This window comes from Saccopteryx leptura, chromosome 11 (genome assembly GCF_036850995.1).
Source record: "Saccopteryx leptura isolate mSacLep1 chromosome 11, mSacLep1_pri_phased_curated, whole genome shotgun sequence".
Lineage (NCBI taxonomy): Eukaryota > Metazoa > Chordata > Mammalia > Chiroptera > Emballonuridae > Saccopteryx > Saccopteryx leptura.
Genome location: NC_089513.1, coordinates 61,662,408 through 61,681,541, shown reverse-complemented (window position 1 = coordinate 61,681,541; position 19,134 = coordinate 61,662,408). Strand labels below are relative to the sequence as shown.

General features: G+C 58.0%; 1 protein-coding gene across 2 annotated transcripts; it reads right to left on the bottom strand.

The window, feature by feature from the left end:
- Nucleotides 1-2,242: 2,242 nt before the first annotated feature.
- GATA2 (GATA binding protein 2) lies at nt 2,243-16,277 on the bottom strand. 2 transcript variants are annotated; one of them, XM_066353146.1, is made up of 7 exons: nt 15,677-16,277; nt 10,438-10,644; nt 9,530-9,803; nt 8,474-9,112; nt 6,559-6,704; nt 4,503-4,628; nt 2,243-3,837 (listed from the first exon to the last, which is right to left on the bottom strand). In XM_066353146.1, exons 3-7 carry the CDS (start codon nt 9,756-9,758, stop codon nt 3,538-3,540), a joined length of 1,440 nt encoding a protein of 479 aa, XP_066209243.1. In that variant the 5' UTR covers nt 9,759-9,803; nt 10,438-10,644; nt 15,677-16,277; the 3' UTR covers nt 2,243-3,537. The 2 variants fall into 2 exon arrangements, with proteins under 2 accessions (XP_066209243.1, XP_066209244.1); XM_066353147.1 differs by having other exon boundaries at nt 10,442-10,644.
- Between the last annotated feature and the right edge of the window lie 2,857 nt (nt 16,278-19,134).

The window sequence follows — 19,134 nt, the reverse complement described above, 5'->3', positions numbered from 1 at the left end:
CTCAGAGATCTTGGTGATCAGAATGATATTGATTGGCTGTGTCAATTATTGATCAAGAACATGAAGGACCAAGTATGTGGACAACAAGAGCATTAAGAAGAAAGCATTTGGTACTCATGTCCTTGATCCCATGAGGAGGTACTGGTGATAAGATTCAGTGACTGAAGACATCCAGAGACCTTGGTGATGTGTGATCTTTTGGGGATAAAAAGCATTAATGACTGGAGAATTTGGTGATTAAAGACACAGGTGGCTGGTGATATCAGTGACCAGGGAGATTGGGGGTCAGTACTACAGATGACCAAGAGTATAAAGGACATTGGCCCTTAGGGACTTGAAAGATAAAAAGATTCAACAATCGGTGATGGTAAACACTAGAGAGCTCGGTGATCACCAGTCAAGGGTATTGGTAACCAGAATCACTAGTGACCACATTGATTGTCGTAAAATTTGATAGTAAGAGGATTCTATGATCAGGGAGGGATACAGTTGGTTAGAGATGTTGGTGATTGGAGACAAGGGACCAAACACATCTCAAAGAGACATTGGTGTTAAAAATTAGTATGATCAGAGATGTTGAAGATCACATGAGTGAACTCATTTATCACTGATTAGAAAAACATTGATCAATGACATTGGTGATCATACACCTTGATGACCTTGAACATTAATGACAGAGTGATCAACACATTGATAATCAGGAACTTAAGTGATAAGACACACTGGTGATCACAGACATGGTAGATATAAATAATGAAGAAACAGACAGTGGTCATCAGAGATACTGACAGACACATTGAATAGAATTATTGGTGAACAGAGATAGGCTGATCAATAACATTGGTGATAAAAGATATTCATGGTCATACATATTACTGGTGAGCAAGAACAGTCACTAGAGACACTGGCAGTCATATTTTGTGAATGTCAGTGATCAGACACAGTATCCATCAGGGGCATTGATGAAGTATTGGTAATTAAGTATTGGTAATCAGTTGTTAGTCATTAGTTGTTTATGATCACAGACTCTGGTGTGATTGCTATTGAATCATTGCCATTGCCATTATCATTAGCAATCATGGCTATCTCTTGTGACCAACATTATTGATTAAAGAGGACAGAAATCAATAACATCAGTTATCAAAAACATTAGCGATCAAGTTTGTCAAAGAATGGGCATACTGGTGGCCAGATAACTAAAACAAAAGCTGATCAGTACCTGAGAGGAAGTGGATGTGGGGTCAGTCTTTGCTGAGTTTTGCAAGAGCCCCAGTTGAGCCTTCAAAAAAATGATCAGTGCGCCTGACCTAGAAGGTGGTGCGGTAGATAGAGCGTCAGCCTGGGATGCAGAAGACCCCGGGTTGAAACCCTGAGGTTACCAACTTGAGTGCGGGATCTCATCCGGCTTGAGCATGGGGTCGCTAGCTTGAGCATGGGATCATAAACATGACCCCATGGTCGCTGGCTTGAGCCCAAAAGTTGCTGGCTTGAGCAAGGGGTCTCTTAGTCTCCAGGAGCCCCCTGGTCAAGGCATATATGAGAAGGCAATCAATGAACAACTGAGGTGCGGCAACGAAGAATTGATTCCTCTCATCTCTCTCCCTTCCTGCCTGTTTGTCCCTATCTGTCTCTCTATCTGTCTCTTGCTAAAAAATAATAATAATAATCAGTGTGTGGACCAATGGCCAGAGAAGCCACAACATCCCTGAGCCTCTCCAGCATCCACCCAGCCACCAGGACCCCCAGGTTAGGTAATAATGAGGAAATTCAGATGAAAGTAATTCAGAAAAGTGTCAGGATCACAGGGCCTAGCCAGACAGGGCCCCATCCCCTATTCCAGGATTCCTTTTCTGCACCTGGTATTATACTTGGTGCCCGCAGGAGTCGATAAGACAGGACAGAGGCATTCACAAAAAGTACTTTATTATGAACAGTATTCACTTTAAAGGAATAGGAGGATAGCATATAATTTTTTACAGACAATATATAAATGTTGTACATAATTAACAATAACTTAATTCACTAATCCAAAATAAAACATAAAAACAGAACATATTGTCAATTCTTCTTATGTGGATGCTAGTACAAAATAAGTTACTTCCGGTGGTAGTGCCCTGGCAGCGATCGCCTGCCCGTATTGCACTTGGTCAACTCCAACAGCACAATCCTTTTCCTGGGCATGGCCCTCTCCAGCTGCCGTACCCCACCCCCCACCCCACCCCGCACCACCACCGAATACGGAATCTAAGCTCAGACAGCGCTATGTACAGCTGTACCTTGGGAAGAATCCAGGAAGCCACGACAAAACAGAGCAGAGCCCAGGTCTCCTGGAATCCCAGCAGGTTCACGGTCTCTCCTTCAGTCCTGGCTCTAACTCACCCCCAACTCCTGCCTTTGCCACCTGCCAGACCAGCACCCAGAAGCCAAGAGCAGCTAAGGCCCTGCCCCTGGCACCTAACCTCTCATTCCAGGGCTGCGGGATCCAAGAACTTTTCCTAAAATAATTGCGAAGCTCCCGCCTTGCTTTGTAGGTTTTATTCCTTTTCATAACAAAGGCTTCTGTGGCAAAGTACAATTGACTGGACCCAAAAGAGTTTAAAAATAAAACAACTAACTCATCAGCGAGTTAAGCTTATGCAGTTAAAAATTTTTTTTTTCTTTTGTCTCATATGGGAGGGAAGGGGTCAAAGGGTTAGCAGAAAAAGAGTGTATGTACAGGGGTCCACCTGGCGGTTGGCAGGCTGGGGCTCTGGTGTTAAGAGGACATGGTGCACAGCAGCTTCAGCCTCAGAGCCAGGGGAGCATGCTGGGAGACATTTCCCCTCAAGAAAATGTTGTTTCCTTCCTGTGACCCATCCCTGGCCCGGGAATCCGTGTAAGACCATGATTGTCTCTGTCCTCCAGGGCCCCTCGGCAGGGCAGGCACTGGTTCAGATTCCGATTGGCCGTGACCTGTCTGGATTGGCTAAGCCCAGCCTGGGGCTCAGCATTTCAGAGAGGGAACCCCGAGGCGAAGGTGCAGGCTTCAGTCCCTCGCAGACCTGCCTTCAGAGCCCTGGCAAGTGGACAGCAGGCCAGGCTGAGGAAGACCAGGGAGCCTGGGACAGCTCGGATCTCCCAAGTTTCCCAGTCTTCGTTAGAAACAAGAGCAAAATAAATTATTTTTGCATACTCTCTTTTCCTTCTGAAAATGGTTTCTTTGTTTGTCCCCTGTCTCTTCTTTCTCTCTTCATAAAGTTGTCTTTTCTGTTCTCCAAACAATTGTCCATGATGGAAACTCCACCTGGGTAGCAGCTGAGCTGAGGCAACCTTCTTACCCCAGTGAGAATCATAGTGACCGGCGACTGCTGAGCAGAGAGAGCACCCACAGGCGAGGCAGCGCAGGGCTCAGGGCTCGGGCCGGGCTGACAGGAGAAGCATCAGTCTTTGGGGAAGGGCGGACAGGTGAGGTTTTGATCCACTCATCCTGGGAGCGCCCAGCCTCGAGCTGCAGGCCACCCTTCTCTGAATCCATCTGTCTATTCCCGGAGGGTGTCCTTACCCCATGGCGGTCACCATGCTGGATGGGTGGGGGTGGCCAAAGGAGAGGCTGGAGGAGGGGTGAATGGGCGTTGGGGTGGGCAAGATGTGTCCCGAGTGGCTGAAGGGTGGGATGTGGCCCACGGGGGCCATGTGTCCTGCCAGGGCAGTGGCGCTGAAGGGGGAGGCCTTCTCCTGCATACACTTGGACAGCTCCTCAAAGCACTCCGCCCCCTTCTTGTTCTTCTTGGACTTGTTGGACATCTTCCGGTTCCGGGTCTGGATCCCTTCCTTCTTCATGGTCAGGGGCCTATTCACCTGCAGGGCAACCACAAAGCCTTCAGGGGGTCAAGTTCTCTTCCTGGAGAAAGACCCCCAACTCTTGCTTTGGCTTGGGCAAGGTCAGGAGGTCTAGGCTGAGGGCCCCACCTCTAAATGCCCACCACAGTCCCGTCACCAGCACTGGCGCAGTTTCAGGAGGGTCACTTAGCCTTTCCTGTGTGGGCTGACCTACAGCCTGCAGGGCACGGAACCCCCTAAGTGCCCACATGGCCCCCCATCAAAACAACCAAACCACACTCCCCCACTTTTTTTTTAAATTTTTAGAGAGAGGAAATGAGAGATAGAAACATCGATTTGTTGTTCCACTTATTTATGCATTCATTGGCTTATTCTTGTGCATGCAATAACCAGGAATTGAACTCCCAACCGTGGCATGTCAAGACGACCCCCTAACCAACTGAGCTACCAGGCCCAACCCCACCCCCCATCCACACACACTTGTGTTTTAAATAAAGATACTGGTTGGGTCCAGCTGTGGGGGGCACACCTCTTGCCAGCCTGCCCTCTCTCATGGAAGTCCTTCTGGAGCCCAGGGCTTTTCCCAAGCCAAGCCAAGTTGGAGAGTGGGGCCTCTGGCCTGGCAGCACAAAGAGCAGCAGTCCCTGGGGAGGGGTGGGGCAGGTAGATCAGGGCAGACTTACATTGTGCAGCTTGTAGTAGAGGCCACAGGCATTGCAGACAGGGTCACCATTGGCATTTCGGCGCCATAAGGTTGTGGTTGTTGTCTGACAATTTGCACAACAGGTGCCCGCTCTCCTGGCAGCAGACTGGGAGGAGAGGGACAGAGTCAGCAGGCTGAAGTCCCACCCTCCACCTCTACCAGTTTCTCTGGGCCTTGTCCCATCCCCACCCTGCCCCCCCCACCCCACTTAGCCAATGAGAATAAATCCCTAAAGGGAATCAAGGCACCTCAGAGCCATAAACATCTAGAAGCTGAAATTTAGACAACTGCAGAAGTTTAGAATAAAGAACTCTCAGAAGCCCTATTTCATAATCAACAAGATTGCGAGAGCTGGGAGGAAAAGCCAGCCACCTCCTGGATTCACCAGACAATCTAACTCTATAAATGGGGAAACTGAGGCTCCAAGAAGGACTCTTCAGAAGGCTGGTTCCATCCCCCTGGAGCCCCTGGGCCTGAAGCTGCTTCTCTGCTTCCTCCCACAGGATTCCCCTGAAAACCCATAATTCTGAGCATGTCAGTGTCCTGCTTGAGGCCAGGGCAGGGGGACCCTATGGCCGCCCAGGGTGCCGATGTAAAATGTTTTGGGAGTCTCACTCAAAGTTGAACACGGTAGCTACTAGCCACATGTGTCTACTTAGATTAAATTTAACTACAACCTAATAAAAGTAGAAACCTGTTTCTTCAATTGCACTGGCTAAATTTCAAGAACTCAATAGTCATAGCATGTGCTAGAGGTTATCATAGTGGACCATGCAGATCTAGAACACTTCCATCATTGTAGCTTTATTGGACAACACTGGTCTATCTATCCAGCCCCTTAGACACCAAAGCTCAGTTCAAACTGCCCCCAGTCCCTCACGGAATGCAGGACAGGGGTGTTCTGGAAGTGAGTATCTGGTTCCTAGAGAAGGACGTGAAAGGCTTGTAAGAAAAGGTACAAGAGTCTTTATCCAAAAAAGTAGACCCTTCTCCCAGGTCAACCAGGGCCAGCCCCAGGCACAGAAAACATTCCCCCAACACTCAGGAGAGAACCAGCAGCAGCAGGGGTGGGTGTGGGGGACTGAGGCCAGCAGAGGCTGGAATGGCCCCAGGCTAGCGCTGAGCCGCAAAGGGGCCTGTGGACGACAGCCTCGCCTGCCTCGGAGCGGGGAGGGGTGAGGGTGAATAAGCAGGCTGAAGTAGGAATTGTGACTCAGGCCAACCCCTAGCCTCCGTCCCTAACCCCTATCCGGGCCCTCACTACAGGGGCCCCCCGAAGCTGCGAGTGATTGAAGCCTCATAAATCACTTCACCCTGAAAAAATATATTTATTATTCTTAGCATTTTACACATTATTTGCAGAGTAGAGAGTATTAGAAATTTCAAAACAGCCCAGCGAGAGGCAGGACTGAGCCGAGGAGAGACTCTAAAAACTCACAGAGTCCGGAAACAGATACGCGAAGTTTCCTTATCTTCAGGCTGCAGATGTCCGGATAGGAAACTCCGGCAGGAGATCCGAAAGGGCATTTTTTTTAAATCACTCAAATGAAAATACAGAGTATAGGTGTCTCCATGGAAAAATAATAAAGGGCAGGTTTTTCTGGTGGTTGGTGTGCTTTATTTAAATAGGCATGAAGAGATTGTGAGAGAGCTGCCCTCAGCCACAAGGAAAATTACTTCATGGCCCTATTTTTAAAAAAGAGTTAAACAGAGGCCAGGCAATGGAAGCTGGGTCCTCGGACACTCAACTTTCAGAATCCTTGAGCGGGGTCGGGTGAGGGTCCCTGATGTGCTGCAGAGGAGGAAATTTGGCCCCCCAAAAAAGTCTGGCCAGAAAGAAGGGCGACCCCAACCAACATCCAGGCGATTTTAATGGTGAAAGATTTCAGGTGGTAAATTCCTGCATTTGAAGGGTTCTGTTGTTACTGTTTTTGGTTTTAAATGAAGTGTCAGCTCTGCCCAGGTGAGCGTAACCTCGGGTGCCGCCCACCACCCTCCTTCCGAGCCACCTGCTACCCCGCGCACACACTGCCTACCAGTCTCCGCTTGGGCTTGATGAGCGGCCGGTTCTGCCCGTTCATCTTGTGGTAGAGCCCGCAGGCATTGCACAGGTAGTGGCCGGTGCCGTCCCGCCGCCAGAGGGGAGTGGCTGTGGCCCCGCAGTTGACACACTCCCGGCCTTCTGAAGGGGGACAGGGAGAGACACCAAGCATACTTAGCTGACGAGGTCACAGAGGAGAGTCAGATCAGGCAGCAGTGGCCTCACGAGGCTGCTGCTTTACGGGAGGGAGGTGACTTTTAGTCCCAGCCTGGGCCGGAAGAAGAACCCAGGAGATGTTCCCCACAGGAGGAGTTCAGAGAGCAGTGTAAGGCCAAATATCCCTCTTCAAAAATCTCTCTGGAAGAAAGGGAAACGGGAGCACGGCCAGTGCCCCAGGAATTCTCCCAGGGAGCGACCAGGACAGGGATTTACAACAAACTTTGCCAATGGCAGCGCTGTGGCAGGAGTCACCCAGCTTGACCTGGCTGGGCTGCGGAGGACTCGGCCCCCTGTCCTGTCCTCTTCTGTCTCCCTCCTACCCGCCCAGCCGTGTCCACCATGACTCCATCTACCGAGTCTCTGCTCCACGGACTCTGCCCTCAGCCCTTCCCGGGTCTTTCTGTTCTCGGTCCAGGGTAATCTTCCCCAAACCCCCTCTTCCACTGAGGATGTACATTTCAGCCCAGGACTCAGAGCCAAAGTTGTTCTTTAAGATAAATAAGCACTTTCATTTTTAGACTAAAGTGACCTTGTTTATTTTTTTGTTTTTTTTTTTTTTTTATTTTGCGGTTGTTGGCTTTTGTTTGTTTGTTTTGTTTTTGCTAAAAGACCATCTGGAATTCAAATAGAATGTAAAACTAACTTGGGAGAAGGTTTAATTAAAGGCGAGTTAGCTGGTCTGAGCGGAAGAAGAACTCTGAGGTGAGAAGAAGGGGGATGAAAGTGGCAGCTTCGGTGATCAAGCGGGGTGGCTGCCTTAACAACACGTTACCAGGAAACTTTTCCACATTTCGTTGAAACGAAATTGTCAATATATGTGAACAAGAAAAGGTGTGTCCTAAACACAGGAATAAGTTTTTAAATCTTCTTTTCCTTAACTTAAAAGAATTGGGAAGGAGGCGTTGACAGCAAGACTCCCACACTAGCCATAGTTTCTGCTCTACAGTGGCCAGGTTCTTGGACAAATCCAACTTGGCCCCAGCCAACTCCTTCGGCAAAGGATCAGAGGCCCCTAAAGAGTTTCATCTCCTTATCCAGCCTGCAGGGAGGGAGCGTGAAGAACAAACCAGGGGCGGGGAGCATGAAGAGGTCCTGGAATTTTGCTTTGAGGAAATCTCCCAAGGAGATCTGGAACCATCAAAATCCTAAGATTGGACTGATGGAGTTGGAGAACCAGATTCCTTAAGGGTCTGGAGCCTTTGGAGTGTCCCCACAGCATGCGGGCGCGCGCGCGCGCGCACACACACACACACACACACACACACACACACGCACACACAAATGCGCGCGCGCACACACGTAAATACAGCCTCTCTGTTCTCCCCTGCATAATGCATTCTCCCATACTGCATTTTCACTTAAGATTCAGGGAGAGGAAGGGGAAATTCCCCTTTTACGGTCTGGTCTGGCAGTGGCCAGCCTTGGAGGGGAAAGTAAAGAGTGGGGAAAGAAAGTGGGCTTTGGGCACTACCAGGAAAACTTTAAAAAAGGGCAAATGTTTTAGAGTACCCCCTAACCTGGAGCCTCACACTTCTCTTGGGGGATCTTAGAGAAGGACAGCAACCATTCCCAGATCTGGGAGACTGACATTGTCCCCTCTCCAATGTCAGCCTGTACCACCCACCCCCAACCACCACCCCGCAGGCGCAGACCATGGCCACTTCCACCAGGTCCCTAGCACCTGCTTTTACCTGAGCAAGAGCGCGCCTTGCTGCGCTGCTTAGGGGTGAAGCTGGAAGCAGGGCCACCCAGGAAGCCTCCGGGATGGAAGAGGCCCCCGCTGTAGTCGTGGGCGGCCGCTGGCACGTAGGGGTAGGTGGGGATGGGGTGGTGTGTGGCGGGCTGGGCGCCCATGGCGGCCAGGCCCGAGCGCAGGGGACTGCCGCTTTCTATCTTCATGCTCTCAGCCAGGGAAACTTGGTACTTGACGCCATCCTTGTCTTCCCCTCGGGCCACACTACCCCCTGCGGAGGAAGAGGCTGGGGAGGCAGCCCCGGTGGTGCTGGGGTCAGGAGACACTTCCTTGGGCGGCGTGGGCGGAAAGCCAAAGAGGTGGGAGCCAGAGTGGGCTGCAGTGGGGGTGAGGGAGGTCACAGAGCCCCCACTGCCTCCGCCGCTCCCTCCCCCCGTCCCTGGGTACACGGACAGGGGGCCTCCAGGGCCTCCAGCAGCTGAGGGGTGCAGCGGCGTCTTGGAGAAGGGGCTCACGGTCCAGGGGTTGTGGTGATGTGCTGCCGCCGCGGAGAGGGCTGCTTTGCCCCCGTCCAGCCAGGGCAGCCCCGGGCTGTGCAACAAGTGTGGACGGCACATCTGGCCTCCGGTCAGGCGGGCTGAGGGAAGAGGGAGAAGGGTCAGGGTTCAGAAGGGCTGGGCCCAGCCAGGACAGTACACACAGGATCACAACTCACAAAGCCAGCAGCAAAAAACCCTTTCCCAAAGAAAACCAGAAATGTCACAACCGGCAAAAATCAGGAACGTCCGTCTGGAGCTGAAGGACCAGCGGCAGAGAGGGAACCCCCCAGTCAAGGCCTAGAGCGAACCTCACAGTCCAGCTGGAAATGGGCAGCAACCTTGTGGGACCCAGACGCTCCCCAAGAGGCTCCTGCCCCACCTTTCCCGCCCCGATTTCTCAGCTGCTCCGAATCCTGCGGATCCCACATCCGGGAAGCAGGCAGCCGGGCCTCCTCCCCTTCCGCGCCTGGCGCGCGACGCCAGAGGTCCCAGTCCCCCACCGTCTCGCGGCTCACCGTGCGCGGGGCCGTAGGAAACGCGCGCCCGCGCGTGGGCTGGGTTGGCGTAGTAGGGGTTGCCCTGCGAGTCGAGGTGGTTGAAAAAGACGTCCACTTCGTCCGGAGGCAGCAGCTGCGCGGGCTCCATATAGTTGTGCGCCAGGCCCGGGTGGTGCGAGTCGGGGTGCTGCGCGTTCAGCACGGCTGGGTGCGCCATCCAGCGCGGCTGCTCCGGCGCCACCTCCATCGCCGGCGGCGGGGGGTCGGGTTCAGGGCGAAGGCGGCAGCGGCCCTGAGCGGAGGGAGGGGGCGTAAGGGGCGCGACCACAGCCCGTCACCCCCGAAGTCCGGTCACGCGGCGTCCCGAGCGCCGCTCACCCAGTGGAGACCAGCCGCGTACCAGCCCCGGGTGGTAGAAAAGCTCAAAGCTCAAAACGAAAGGAAGGGGGTGAGAGAGCTCAGCCATGCACACCCACATGGTGACCGCTGGCCCCGGAGCCGCACACCGTGCGCACGGGTTCACACACGAGGGTGAGACCCGGCACTAGTGACCCCAACAAACGCAAGCACAGTCGCGCTTGAGTCAGACCCTCACACTGAGCCTCCGCCTTCCCGGTCCACAAACAGACAGACTGTGAGTTGAAGCCAGGCACCCGGGCGTCCACTAGGGCCCATGACCCCCGCGACACGCACGCACCTAAACTTGGCGCCAGATGCACACACTGACTTGGTCACCCCTTCCCCCAACGCGCACACGCAGCCCCGCGGCGGAGAGCCACCCCTGGCGCGCACCCCGGTCTGCACCTCTCACCGGGGCGCCCCGAAGCCGTCACCCGCCGCCGCGTCCCGTCCTTGAGCCCCCGCCGAGACCTCTCCGAGCTGGGCGCGCCCCGGACCCCCCGCCAGCTCCTGGACCCCAAACTTACTCACGCAGCGCCACCGGGAGAGGGAAGCGGCCTCAGACGGGGGGCAGCACCGCGGAAGCCCTGGGAACGAAGGGCCCGGGGCCGCGCGTCGGGCTGTCGGCGGGGCTCACTGGGCAGGAGCGGGGGACAGCGCGCGCCTCGGCCTCAGGCCCGCTCGGCTCGGGCCACTCGGCATCCTCCGGCCGCCCTGGCGCCAGCTCCGGACTCCTGCACAGACATGAAGCGGGGGCCGCGCACGCCTAAGAAGCCCGCGCCAGCCAATCAGCGCCGCGCGCCGCCCAGCCTCCGCCCCCCATTGGCTGCGCCTGCGACTCCGGCCGGCGGGGCTCCGGGACTGACCCGCCGGCGGACCCCTCCTCCCGCGGATCCCCTCCCGGAGCCCACCCTGCAGCCCCTGCAGCCGCCCCCCACAAAGGACCCTCACCTCGCAGGCTGTCCCCTGCGCCCCTCGCGCAGAGACTCGCGCATCCCCCTAACTTCTGGGACCGCCTCCTAGGAACCAACCTTAAACTGGGGCCCCCTCCCCAGGAGCGCGCGCCGCGCACGCTCTGGGCGCCCGAGTGTCCTCCTCCCCCGGATTCCAGCCCTTCCACTCTCTCGTGTCCCCCCACTGCCCCCGAACCCGGCCGGTCGAAGTCCAGCTGCCTACCCAGACCGTCCCCTTCCCCAACTCGAGCGGGGGAGGGGGGGACGACAACCGCGGGGCAGCAGGAGAGGTGGGGCGCATGGACTGTGGGTCCCTGTGGGCACCTGGGCTCCGGGTAGGAGGCCGTTCAGGACTGTGCTTGACCCGGTGTTGGCGGCCTCGCCCGCGGCCCCAGACAAGGGGAGGAGGCGTCCACTCCCCGGGCGTGGCCCTTGAAGCCCCACAGGCCGGACTGCCCGAGGCGAGGCCGCACAGACCCGGGCTGGCGCCGGCGCTGGCTCAGAGGAGACGCCGCCGGGCAGGAGAAGGCATTTTTTTTTTTCTCCTCCCAGAGTTCCCTAAGGCGGCCCCCGGGGAGCGGGAGAACCGCTCCCCACACACCTCCAGGTCCAGAGATCCAGTTCTGTGGGCCGAGTGGGCCCGTTGAACAGAACGGCTGGCTCTCTCCCACCGGACAGACCGAGGACACCGAGGCTCGCAGGGAGCCTGCGGCTGAGGAGCAGGGTCGGGAACAAAGACATTTGGGGGGACTTAGGTCCAGGGGTGATGGGGAGTCACCCACGTCCTCTCGCCCCTCTGCCCTCGCCGGGTCCGCGGCTCGCGGGGCGGATGCCCAGATGGAGCCCAGGTGGAGCCGGGCAGGGGGAGGGCGGGGTCCGGGCAGCCCCGGCGAGGTGGGGGAGGGGCGGCGGGATTGACAGTCGGTAATTGGGTAACTGGAGGCGGCTTCTTCGGCCCGGCGGCCCCGCCACCGCGACGCCGGGCCCCTGACGTCACCCGATTCGCCAGGAAATGAACTTTTTAATAATCCAAGAGGGAGGAAAGCCCTCGGTCCCCTCTGCTCGGGGGGCGCCCAGCCCGGCCCGCATCCACACGCGCGCCGCCGTCTCCCTGTGTTAGGCGAGCGCGGGGCAGCGCCGGTGGGTCGCGGGCCGGGCCGGGGCCTCCTCCGCCTCTGCGTCTGGCCGCGGCGCAGGTAGGGGCGCAGGGCGGGGGCTGCGGAGCCCGTCCGACCGGGAGCCGGAGCACCGCGGCCCTCGGGGACCCGCCGGCACTGCCCCGCCGCCACGCCTTCCGCTCCGCTCCGCTCGGGCGCACGCGGGGCCCGGGCTTCTGGGAACTTCGCTCCGCGGGAGAGGAGGCGGCGCGCGCCGGGGAGGAGGCGCCGGGGGCGGGAGCGGAGAGCCAGGCCGCGGACACCGGGCCTCGCGGCCGCCTCGGGCAGGTGAGTGGACCCTCCGCCTTCTCGTCCGCGCTCCGCGCCAGGGGTGCCCCGGCCCCGCTCTGTCTACGTGAGTCTGTCCTTCCTCCCGGTCTCAGCTCACGGTTCTTCGTCAACGCGTAAAACGAGATCGCCGCGAAGCCTCGAGACCGCTCTGTGTCCCCGGGACCTGGCGGGAGCGTCTCAGAGACAGCGCGGCCCCACGGCCCGCCGCCCGTGTCCGGCAAAGCGGCCTTCTGGAGCTCGAGTCCCGGGACCCAGCGCGCGCGGCCGCCGCGGGGCCATCGCCGCCGGACGGGAACGGGAGCCTCCCTCGGGGCGGCGAGCGGCGCCCGGGTCGCGGGGAGAGGCCTCCCCGAGCGCTCGGAGACGCAGGTAACTCGATTTTTTCCTCCCAAAGGCGCGGTTCAAAGGATCCTCCGCTTGGGTGGGTTTGCAGTTTTGTCACCGCGAGCTCGGCCTCACACTTTTCCGGGCGGCCTGCAGCCCTCCGGGCGGCGTCCCGGACACCGCAGGGTGTAGGTGCCCGGCCGGCCGGGCCCGCTGCCGGGACTGCTGCCCGCGGGCCTCGGCGGAACCCGGCGGCCGCGGGGACTGTTACTCCGCCGCGCGGAGGAGCCAAGCGGGGCGGCTAAGCGGGGCCTGAGTGGGGCCTCCGGGGAGCCGCACAGCCGCGCCTCCCGCCATCCGGGCCTGGGGGGAAAAGGAAAAGGGAGCCCCCGGGTTTCCGAGGCCTTGGGGTCGTCGTCCTCGAAAGGCAGGCAGGCGGCCGGCTTGGCCGAGGCCGTCACGTTAACTCGAGCGCCTGCGTTGGACGCGGGACTGCTGCGTTCTCCCGCAGGAACGAACCCGCCTGGGCGGGAAGAGCGGGGCGCCAGGAGCAGACTGCCCAGCTGACCGTTAGGGGGGCTGCTCGTGCGTGTCTGTGTCTCTGCCGGACACGAGGCCGACACCGGCCAGGCGCCACGCTCACTAGGCAGCGGAGACCACCTCCGCCCAAACAACAGTCTCAGGAGGGTCGGGGCGGCCCCTGGAACCTAGAGGGTCGCGGCCCAACCTGCGCCCGAGGAGGGCAGAGCGATTCCCGGGCACTGCTCCGGACTTCGGGGTCTCCCGGGAATCTGTGGAGGGACACGCTCCCTTTTACTTTTTTCCTTCCTTCCTTCCTTCCTTCCTTCCTTCCTTCCTTCCTTCCTTCCTTCCTTCCTTCTTTCCCTCTTTCCCTCCCTCCCTCCTTCTTCCTTCCTTCCTTCCTTCCTTCCTTCCTTCCTTCCTTCCTTCCTTCCTTCCTTCTTCCCTCTCTCCCTTCCTCCCTCCTTTCCTTCCTTCCTTCCTCCCCTCTTTTTTCTTTCTCTTTCTTTCTTTCTTTCTTTCTTTCTTTCTTTCTTTCTTTCTTTCTTTCTTTCTTTCTTTCTTTCTTTCCTTCCTTCCTTTCTTTTCCTTCTTTCTGTTCGTTCACAAGAGTTGTTGCCAATGCCGGCCGCTGCGTTTTGATCGTCCTCAGATGCTGCACAGGAACGAGCTCTCACCGGGGACTAGGAGAGCGCAACGACAGGACTGGATTTTCTGGTGCCTTTCCACGTGCCCCGAGTTGCCCTGGCGGAGTGTGGGCCGGTGCAGCCCGAGACGCCCTCGCCGGGGAGCTGGGGACTCCGGATTCCGAAGCCCGATTCTCTAGGGCCTCGCTGGCCTGGGCCGGGCTCTCAGCTGCCCAGGCTTTACCGGCCCCAAGGAGCCCTGTCCTCTGCGCCCTTTGTTTAAACTTCGCTGATCAGAGGCGTCCCCTCTGGGACCATAAGTTTGCCCTCTTTGTAATCTAATTCTCTTCGCCTTTTCCTATGGGCACCAAATTTGCCAGCAGTGGAAGGGAGTGGCAAAAGAAATCGTTTGCTTAAGGACTGCCTTCTGTAGGGATATTTAATTTGCAACTCAGCGGCCTCCCAGCCCCACAATAGCGATGTGCGCTGAGGGATACTGAGAAAGCGTGGGGCCTCCTTAGCCAGAGGGATCTGAGTCTCCTCCAGGGCAAGGCTGCAGAGCTACGCAGGTCACAGCTGCCCTGCTAATGGGAGGGCCAGGGCTCCGACAGCCCCTCTTCTTCTTCAGGCTTCATTTCTAGCCGCCCCCCCCCCATCTGATGGTTCCCTCTCCTCTGGCCTCAGTTCTGCCGTCACGTTCGTCTTCGGGCCCCCTTGAATCTTAAGGACCGGGCCCAGCGTCCCGGCCGTCTCAGCGCCTGGCCTAGAAGAAGCGCCTTGGAGACCCTGTGTCTCTCCACCGGCTTCTAAGTTTACGTCCCAGCCAGGCAGCTCTCCCCGGGGGTCCGGCGGAGGCGGCCTCCGCAACGTCAGCTCCAGTGCGCTCAGGGCGCCCAGCAGCCCGGCGACACGGCAACGGGTCAATCCGTTTCGTTAGACTCAATTTGTTTGCAATTTGTCAGCCCGGCTGGGAAACGCTCTCCAGACAACCGGGCAGCCGCACCGGCCCTACCTGTTCCTCCAATCTTGCCTTCTCATAAACGAATCCCAGCGCGAGGTACCTGAGTGGACTCAGAGCTCTCCGCCAGATGTGCCCGGATCCAGCCGGGAGACGAGGCTTTTTCGAAAACAACGAATTTCCTTCCATGTTTTCCGGGAAGAGAGAGGCCTCCACACCCGAAGGCCCGGAACGCCGGACCTCTCCCCTCGCGGCCGGGGCAACCTAGAGTTTAAACCTGGCTTCCTCGGAAAGAGTCTGAGTGCCCGTCGTCCAGTCAAACCCAGGCCGCTGTCTCAGCCTCCCGGCGGCGGAGTCCCGAGTGCGCGACGGCCCCATTCTTATTGAAACGCCACTGAGAGGATTGCGGCTCCGGCTGGGGGCCAGGGGAGACGTTCAGCCCCGGCGCGCTCCCCTCCCCGGACTCCAGCCGTCCGGGAGAATGGGTCGCGGGGCGCCGCGCCCGCGGGAGCACAGAGGAGAAGCTGGGTTAAGCCGCGCAAAGCCGGCGCACGGGACCGGCGGGCAGGTGCAGACGCGGCTCCGCGGCCAGGATCGCGCGCACCCGCTGCCGCGGCGCAGGGTCGGGGGGCGGCGGAGACAAAGGCCCCAGCTCGGGGCCGGGGGGCGCTCTGTGAGGCTCTGGGAGTCCCCGGGGCTCGAGGCCTGTGGCTCAGCCTGAGACGTGGGGAGAGCGAGGGCCGGGGCGGGCCTGCGGTGGCCCGTTCCCCACACACTCCCTCGGGGTCAGACCCACAGGACCCGGGTAGGCAGGGCGAGCCCGAAGGACTGCGTTTCAGGAGCCACCGCGCCAGGCAGGCCGTGCCGTTCGGGTGCCGGATGAGTGAGCCCGGGGGCTGGAAGGGCCCTGGCCAGGCCGAGAAGGGAGCACTTACCCGGCAAGGCGCAGCCGGCGGCGCCCCTGGGCGGACGAGGTCAGAGCGGAGCGGGGCGGAGAGCGCGGTGCATGGCCAGGTGGGCCCGCCGGACCCCTGCGGGCTGGCGGAGTTCGCCAACCGGACCGGAGCGGCGCGCCGGGCGGCCGTGTGCTGGGCCGCTTTTGTTCCCGGGGCGGCCGGCCCGGGCGGGCTGGGTGGAGGCGACGGCAGCCCGGAGACGGAGACTTGAGCGGCAGGTCCCGGCGGCGCGGGCCTCCCTGCCTCCCGCGCCCGCCGCCTCCCTCCCCTGCCTCAGCGGCCGCGGCTCTTTATTTCGACAGCACTTGGAGTGGGCGGGCGGCGCCGCGAGGCGGTAGGAGGGTGCCCACGGTTCTGCTCGCCGTCTCCCCGTCCCGAGCCGCGCCGCGGGCCTGGGCCGCGCTCAAGGCGCGCACATCCCGCTCGCCCGCGCTCCAGACCACGTTCGTCTTCGCAGAGACACACACACCCGCATCTCTGCTCTCGGGGACGCAGGCTCAGAAAGCCCGACGTCTCTCCGCAGAGACTTTCCCCGGGGACACTCTCGAGCCGTGGGCTCACACACACACTCACACACACACACACAGATGCCTGCTCCACCTTCTCCGCCCCACTTCCAGCAGTGTCCGAACGGACACGCACACAGCTGTGCACACAGCTGTGGCTTCAGGAACACCCTCAGCCAGGAGACCTGGATCACGCGGACATGCACATGTGCACACACTCAAATACAGCTCAACATCCTAGCACGCCACCTCCTTCACTTCCAGGCTGACTTAGCTAAGTGTGGTCCCATCCTCTTCCCTTCCCACCTCAACACCCCAACTCCAGAGCACAGAAGCGCCTTTTAGGGACGGAGTTGGAGGCCTCTTCTCGTGGGGGAAGGAGGAGGAAGGGAGTGAGAGGGCTTGTCCTGGGAAGGTTGAATGGAGGAGTTGTGGTGTGGGGGGGTCTTCACATCAGGAAGGCGTCTGGGTCTGTAAGCTAGTCCTTAAACTTCCAAAGCCCCTACCAAGAAACTGAATCTCACACTCAATTCTCTATTCCCATTCCAGCTGCCTGGGAGAGTAAAAGCTGCCTGGGCTCTTGGGCCCAAAGAGAAGATGTTTTGCCTTGGAAGGGCTAAGAAGTCTTTGGTCCTAGGAAACGAGCACATGTGTCCACTAGAGAGGGGTTTTGGCTTCGGCCCGCCAGCTCGGTGGGCACCTGCTGTCTGAAGGGTTTTCTTTGAATTTGGTGGTGACTGTCATGCATGTGTATGTGCTCTGTGCATGAGAGGAAATATCTGTTCTAAGTGCCCATGTGTGTCTGAGCATTTGTGAGCACATGGGAATTCTCCAAACGGAGTGTATTAGTGTGCCCATTTCTTCCTGTGGGTTCCTGAGGGCTTGTTTATTCAAAATCTGTGTATTGTGAGTCCCTGAGAGTTTGTGTATTGTGTGTGGCTATTTCAGAGTCTGTCCCCATATGTGCACATGGGAGAATGTATCTATGGAACTAGATGTATGTCCTTGTGGCTGTGCATCTGTGAGGTCATTGTGTACGTGAATCATGCGATGGAAAGTCGATATTTCCAAGTGTTTGTCTATGAATTGGTGTATGTCCTTGCATGAGTCAGTAGCAGTGTGTAACTGGGTATCCTGTGCCTGTAAGTTAGGAGTGTGTGTGTGTGTGTGTGTGTGTGTGCGTGTGTGTGCGCGCGCGTGCATCTTTAACAACATAGGTATGGGTGGGTATCATTGTATCTTTGAAATAATGGTGGGAGGATAGAGAGTGTATCCAAGTTGTCTGCACATCTCCATATAGCTCCATGTATTGACCGATGTGTGTTGGGGTGGTTGACATCAGTGTGTACGAATATATCTTTGAACTATGTGTGTTTCTTTACCTAGTGTTATCCAGTGTCTGTGTCTGTGTCTCTGGAGGAGTGTGTCCCTTATGTGTGTCTCCTCAGACCACCCACCATCTGCACCTTCCCTGACCAGCAGGGCAGGAGGCCAGTGGCGCTCCAGGGTACCATTGGCTGGGGCACTTTCTGTCTGTCTGTGGGAGGGGGAGATGAGTCGATAAGACTTATCTCCCAACACCAGCACCATGCTGAATAACTGCTCTAATGAGGTGGCCTGCCTGAAGCCACCCTCTCCAGGCCCCCAGCCACACTGGGGACGGGTACAGGGGAGCCAGTCCTGGGGGACAGCTGCAAAACCCCCATGAATCCAGCAGGGCCTGAGTAGCTACAGGGCCTTTTCTAGTTTGGTCTTATTTCACCAGAAGGAGGTAGTTCCAGGTCTTACCTCACCTCACACTACTTGCCAGCTCCCTGATGCGCTGGGCTAGCCAGAGCTGGCTGGAGCCCCCTAGCATCAGGTCCGGTGTCAGGAACATGACTTTGAGAAGGCAGGAGGTATGAAGCTTGGATATGGGGGGCCTTAGGGGGTATAGGTGGGTTAGGAGACATAGAGGCCCAGCGAAGAAGGACAAGATAAGAAAACCCAAGGAAAGATTTTAAAAAGCAACAGTGAGAGGGACAGAGATACTGGTGGAATGGGGTGGGGGCCACTCAGGGACAGACAGAAATAAACAACTAAAAAGTGACAGAAAGGATCAAAGAGATAGGAACAAAAGCAGTGAAAGTGTTAACCAGTGAGAGACCTGGACAGAGTGTGGAGAGAGATGTGGAGAGGAGAGAGGGAGATGGGACAATAGAGCAACGGGGAGGGGAAAGGGCCCCAGGAAGAACGAGGGAAAGGTGGGGACACGGAGGATGGTCTGGGCAGGACGGACAAAATGAGGCAGAGAGACAGCCGCCGGCTCGGCAGTGCCGAGCGCCAGTGAGAGGACCACCGGAGACCGAATGCCAGGTGGCCGGCGGACCGGCACCGGCGGGCGCGAGCGCAGAGGCAGCGGGCCTGGTGGGGTTGCGGAGGTGAGGAAGGCGGGCGGGGGCTCCACGCGGGGCTGTGCCGCTGTCCCGGGTAATTTTTCATCTCGGCCGGCTAATCTTTGTTCCCGGCGAAGATAATGAATAGCCAATCGTTATCTGCCCGGCTGCCGGAGGCTGCCCGAGAATGGGGTTGTACAGGGCTGGGAATTGTTTCCAACGTGCGGCGGAATAAATGGTGTTCCTTATCTCTGCCTTCCAGATTATCGGAGCCCTTTCAAAGCGCGCACAACAAATGTGCCCGCCATCGAATGCATCATTTACCACCGCAGATCCGCGCGCTGATGGGCAGGCAGATAGCAGTCCGCGGGGGGCACGCCAGGCGCGGTGTGCGGGCACTGCTCGACTGCCCGGGCGGTGGGCGGGGAGGGGGGACCCGAGTGTGCGCACCCGGTGTGCCTGCCTGTTTGGTTGGACATGTGGGTGGGGTGTGCCAGTGAGTAGGCACTGAACATGCAAGGGTATTGATGTGCATGCAGGCATGTCAAACAAGTGT

Bases quoted from the DNA above. Each gene is read 5' to 3' on its own strand.
- GATA2 (XM_066353146.1), bottom strand. From the start codon at position 9,758: ATGGAGGTGGCGCCGGAGCAGCCGCGCTGGATGGCGCACCCAGCCGTG. The intron at 4,629-6,558 runs GTAGGCAGTGTG...CTCTCCTCCCAG, and splicing joins TCAAGCCCAAGCGGAGACTG to TCTGCTGCCAGGAGAGCGGG. The intron at 3,838-4,502 runs GTAAGTCTGCCC...GTTGCCCTGCAG, and splicing joins TCTACTACAAGCTGCACAAT to GTGAATAGGCCCCTGACCAT.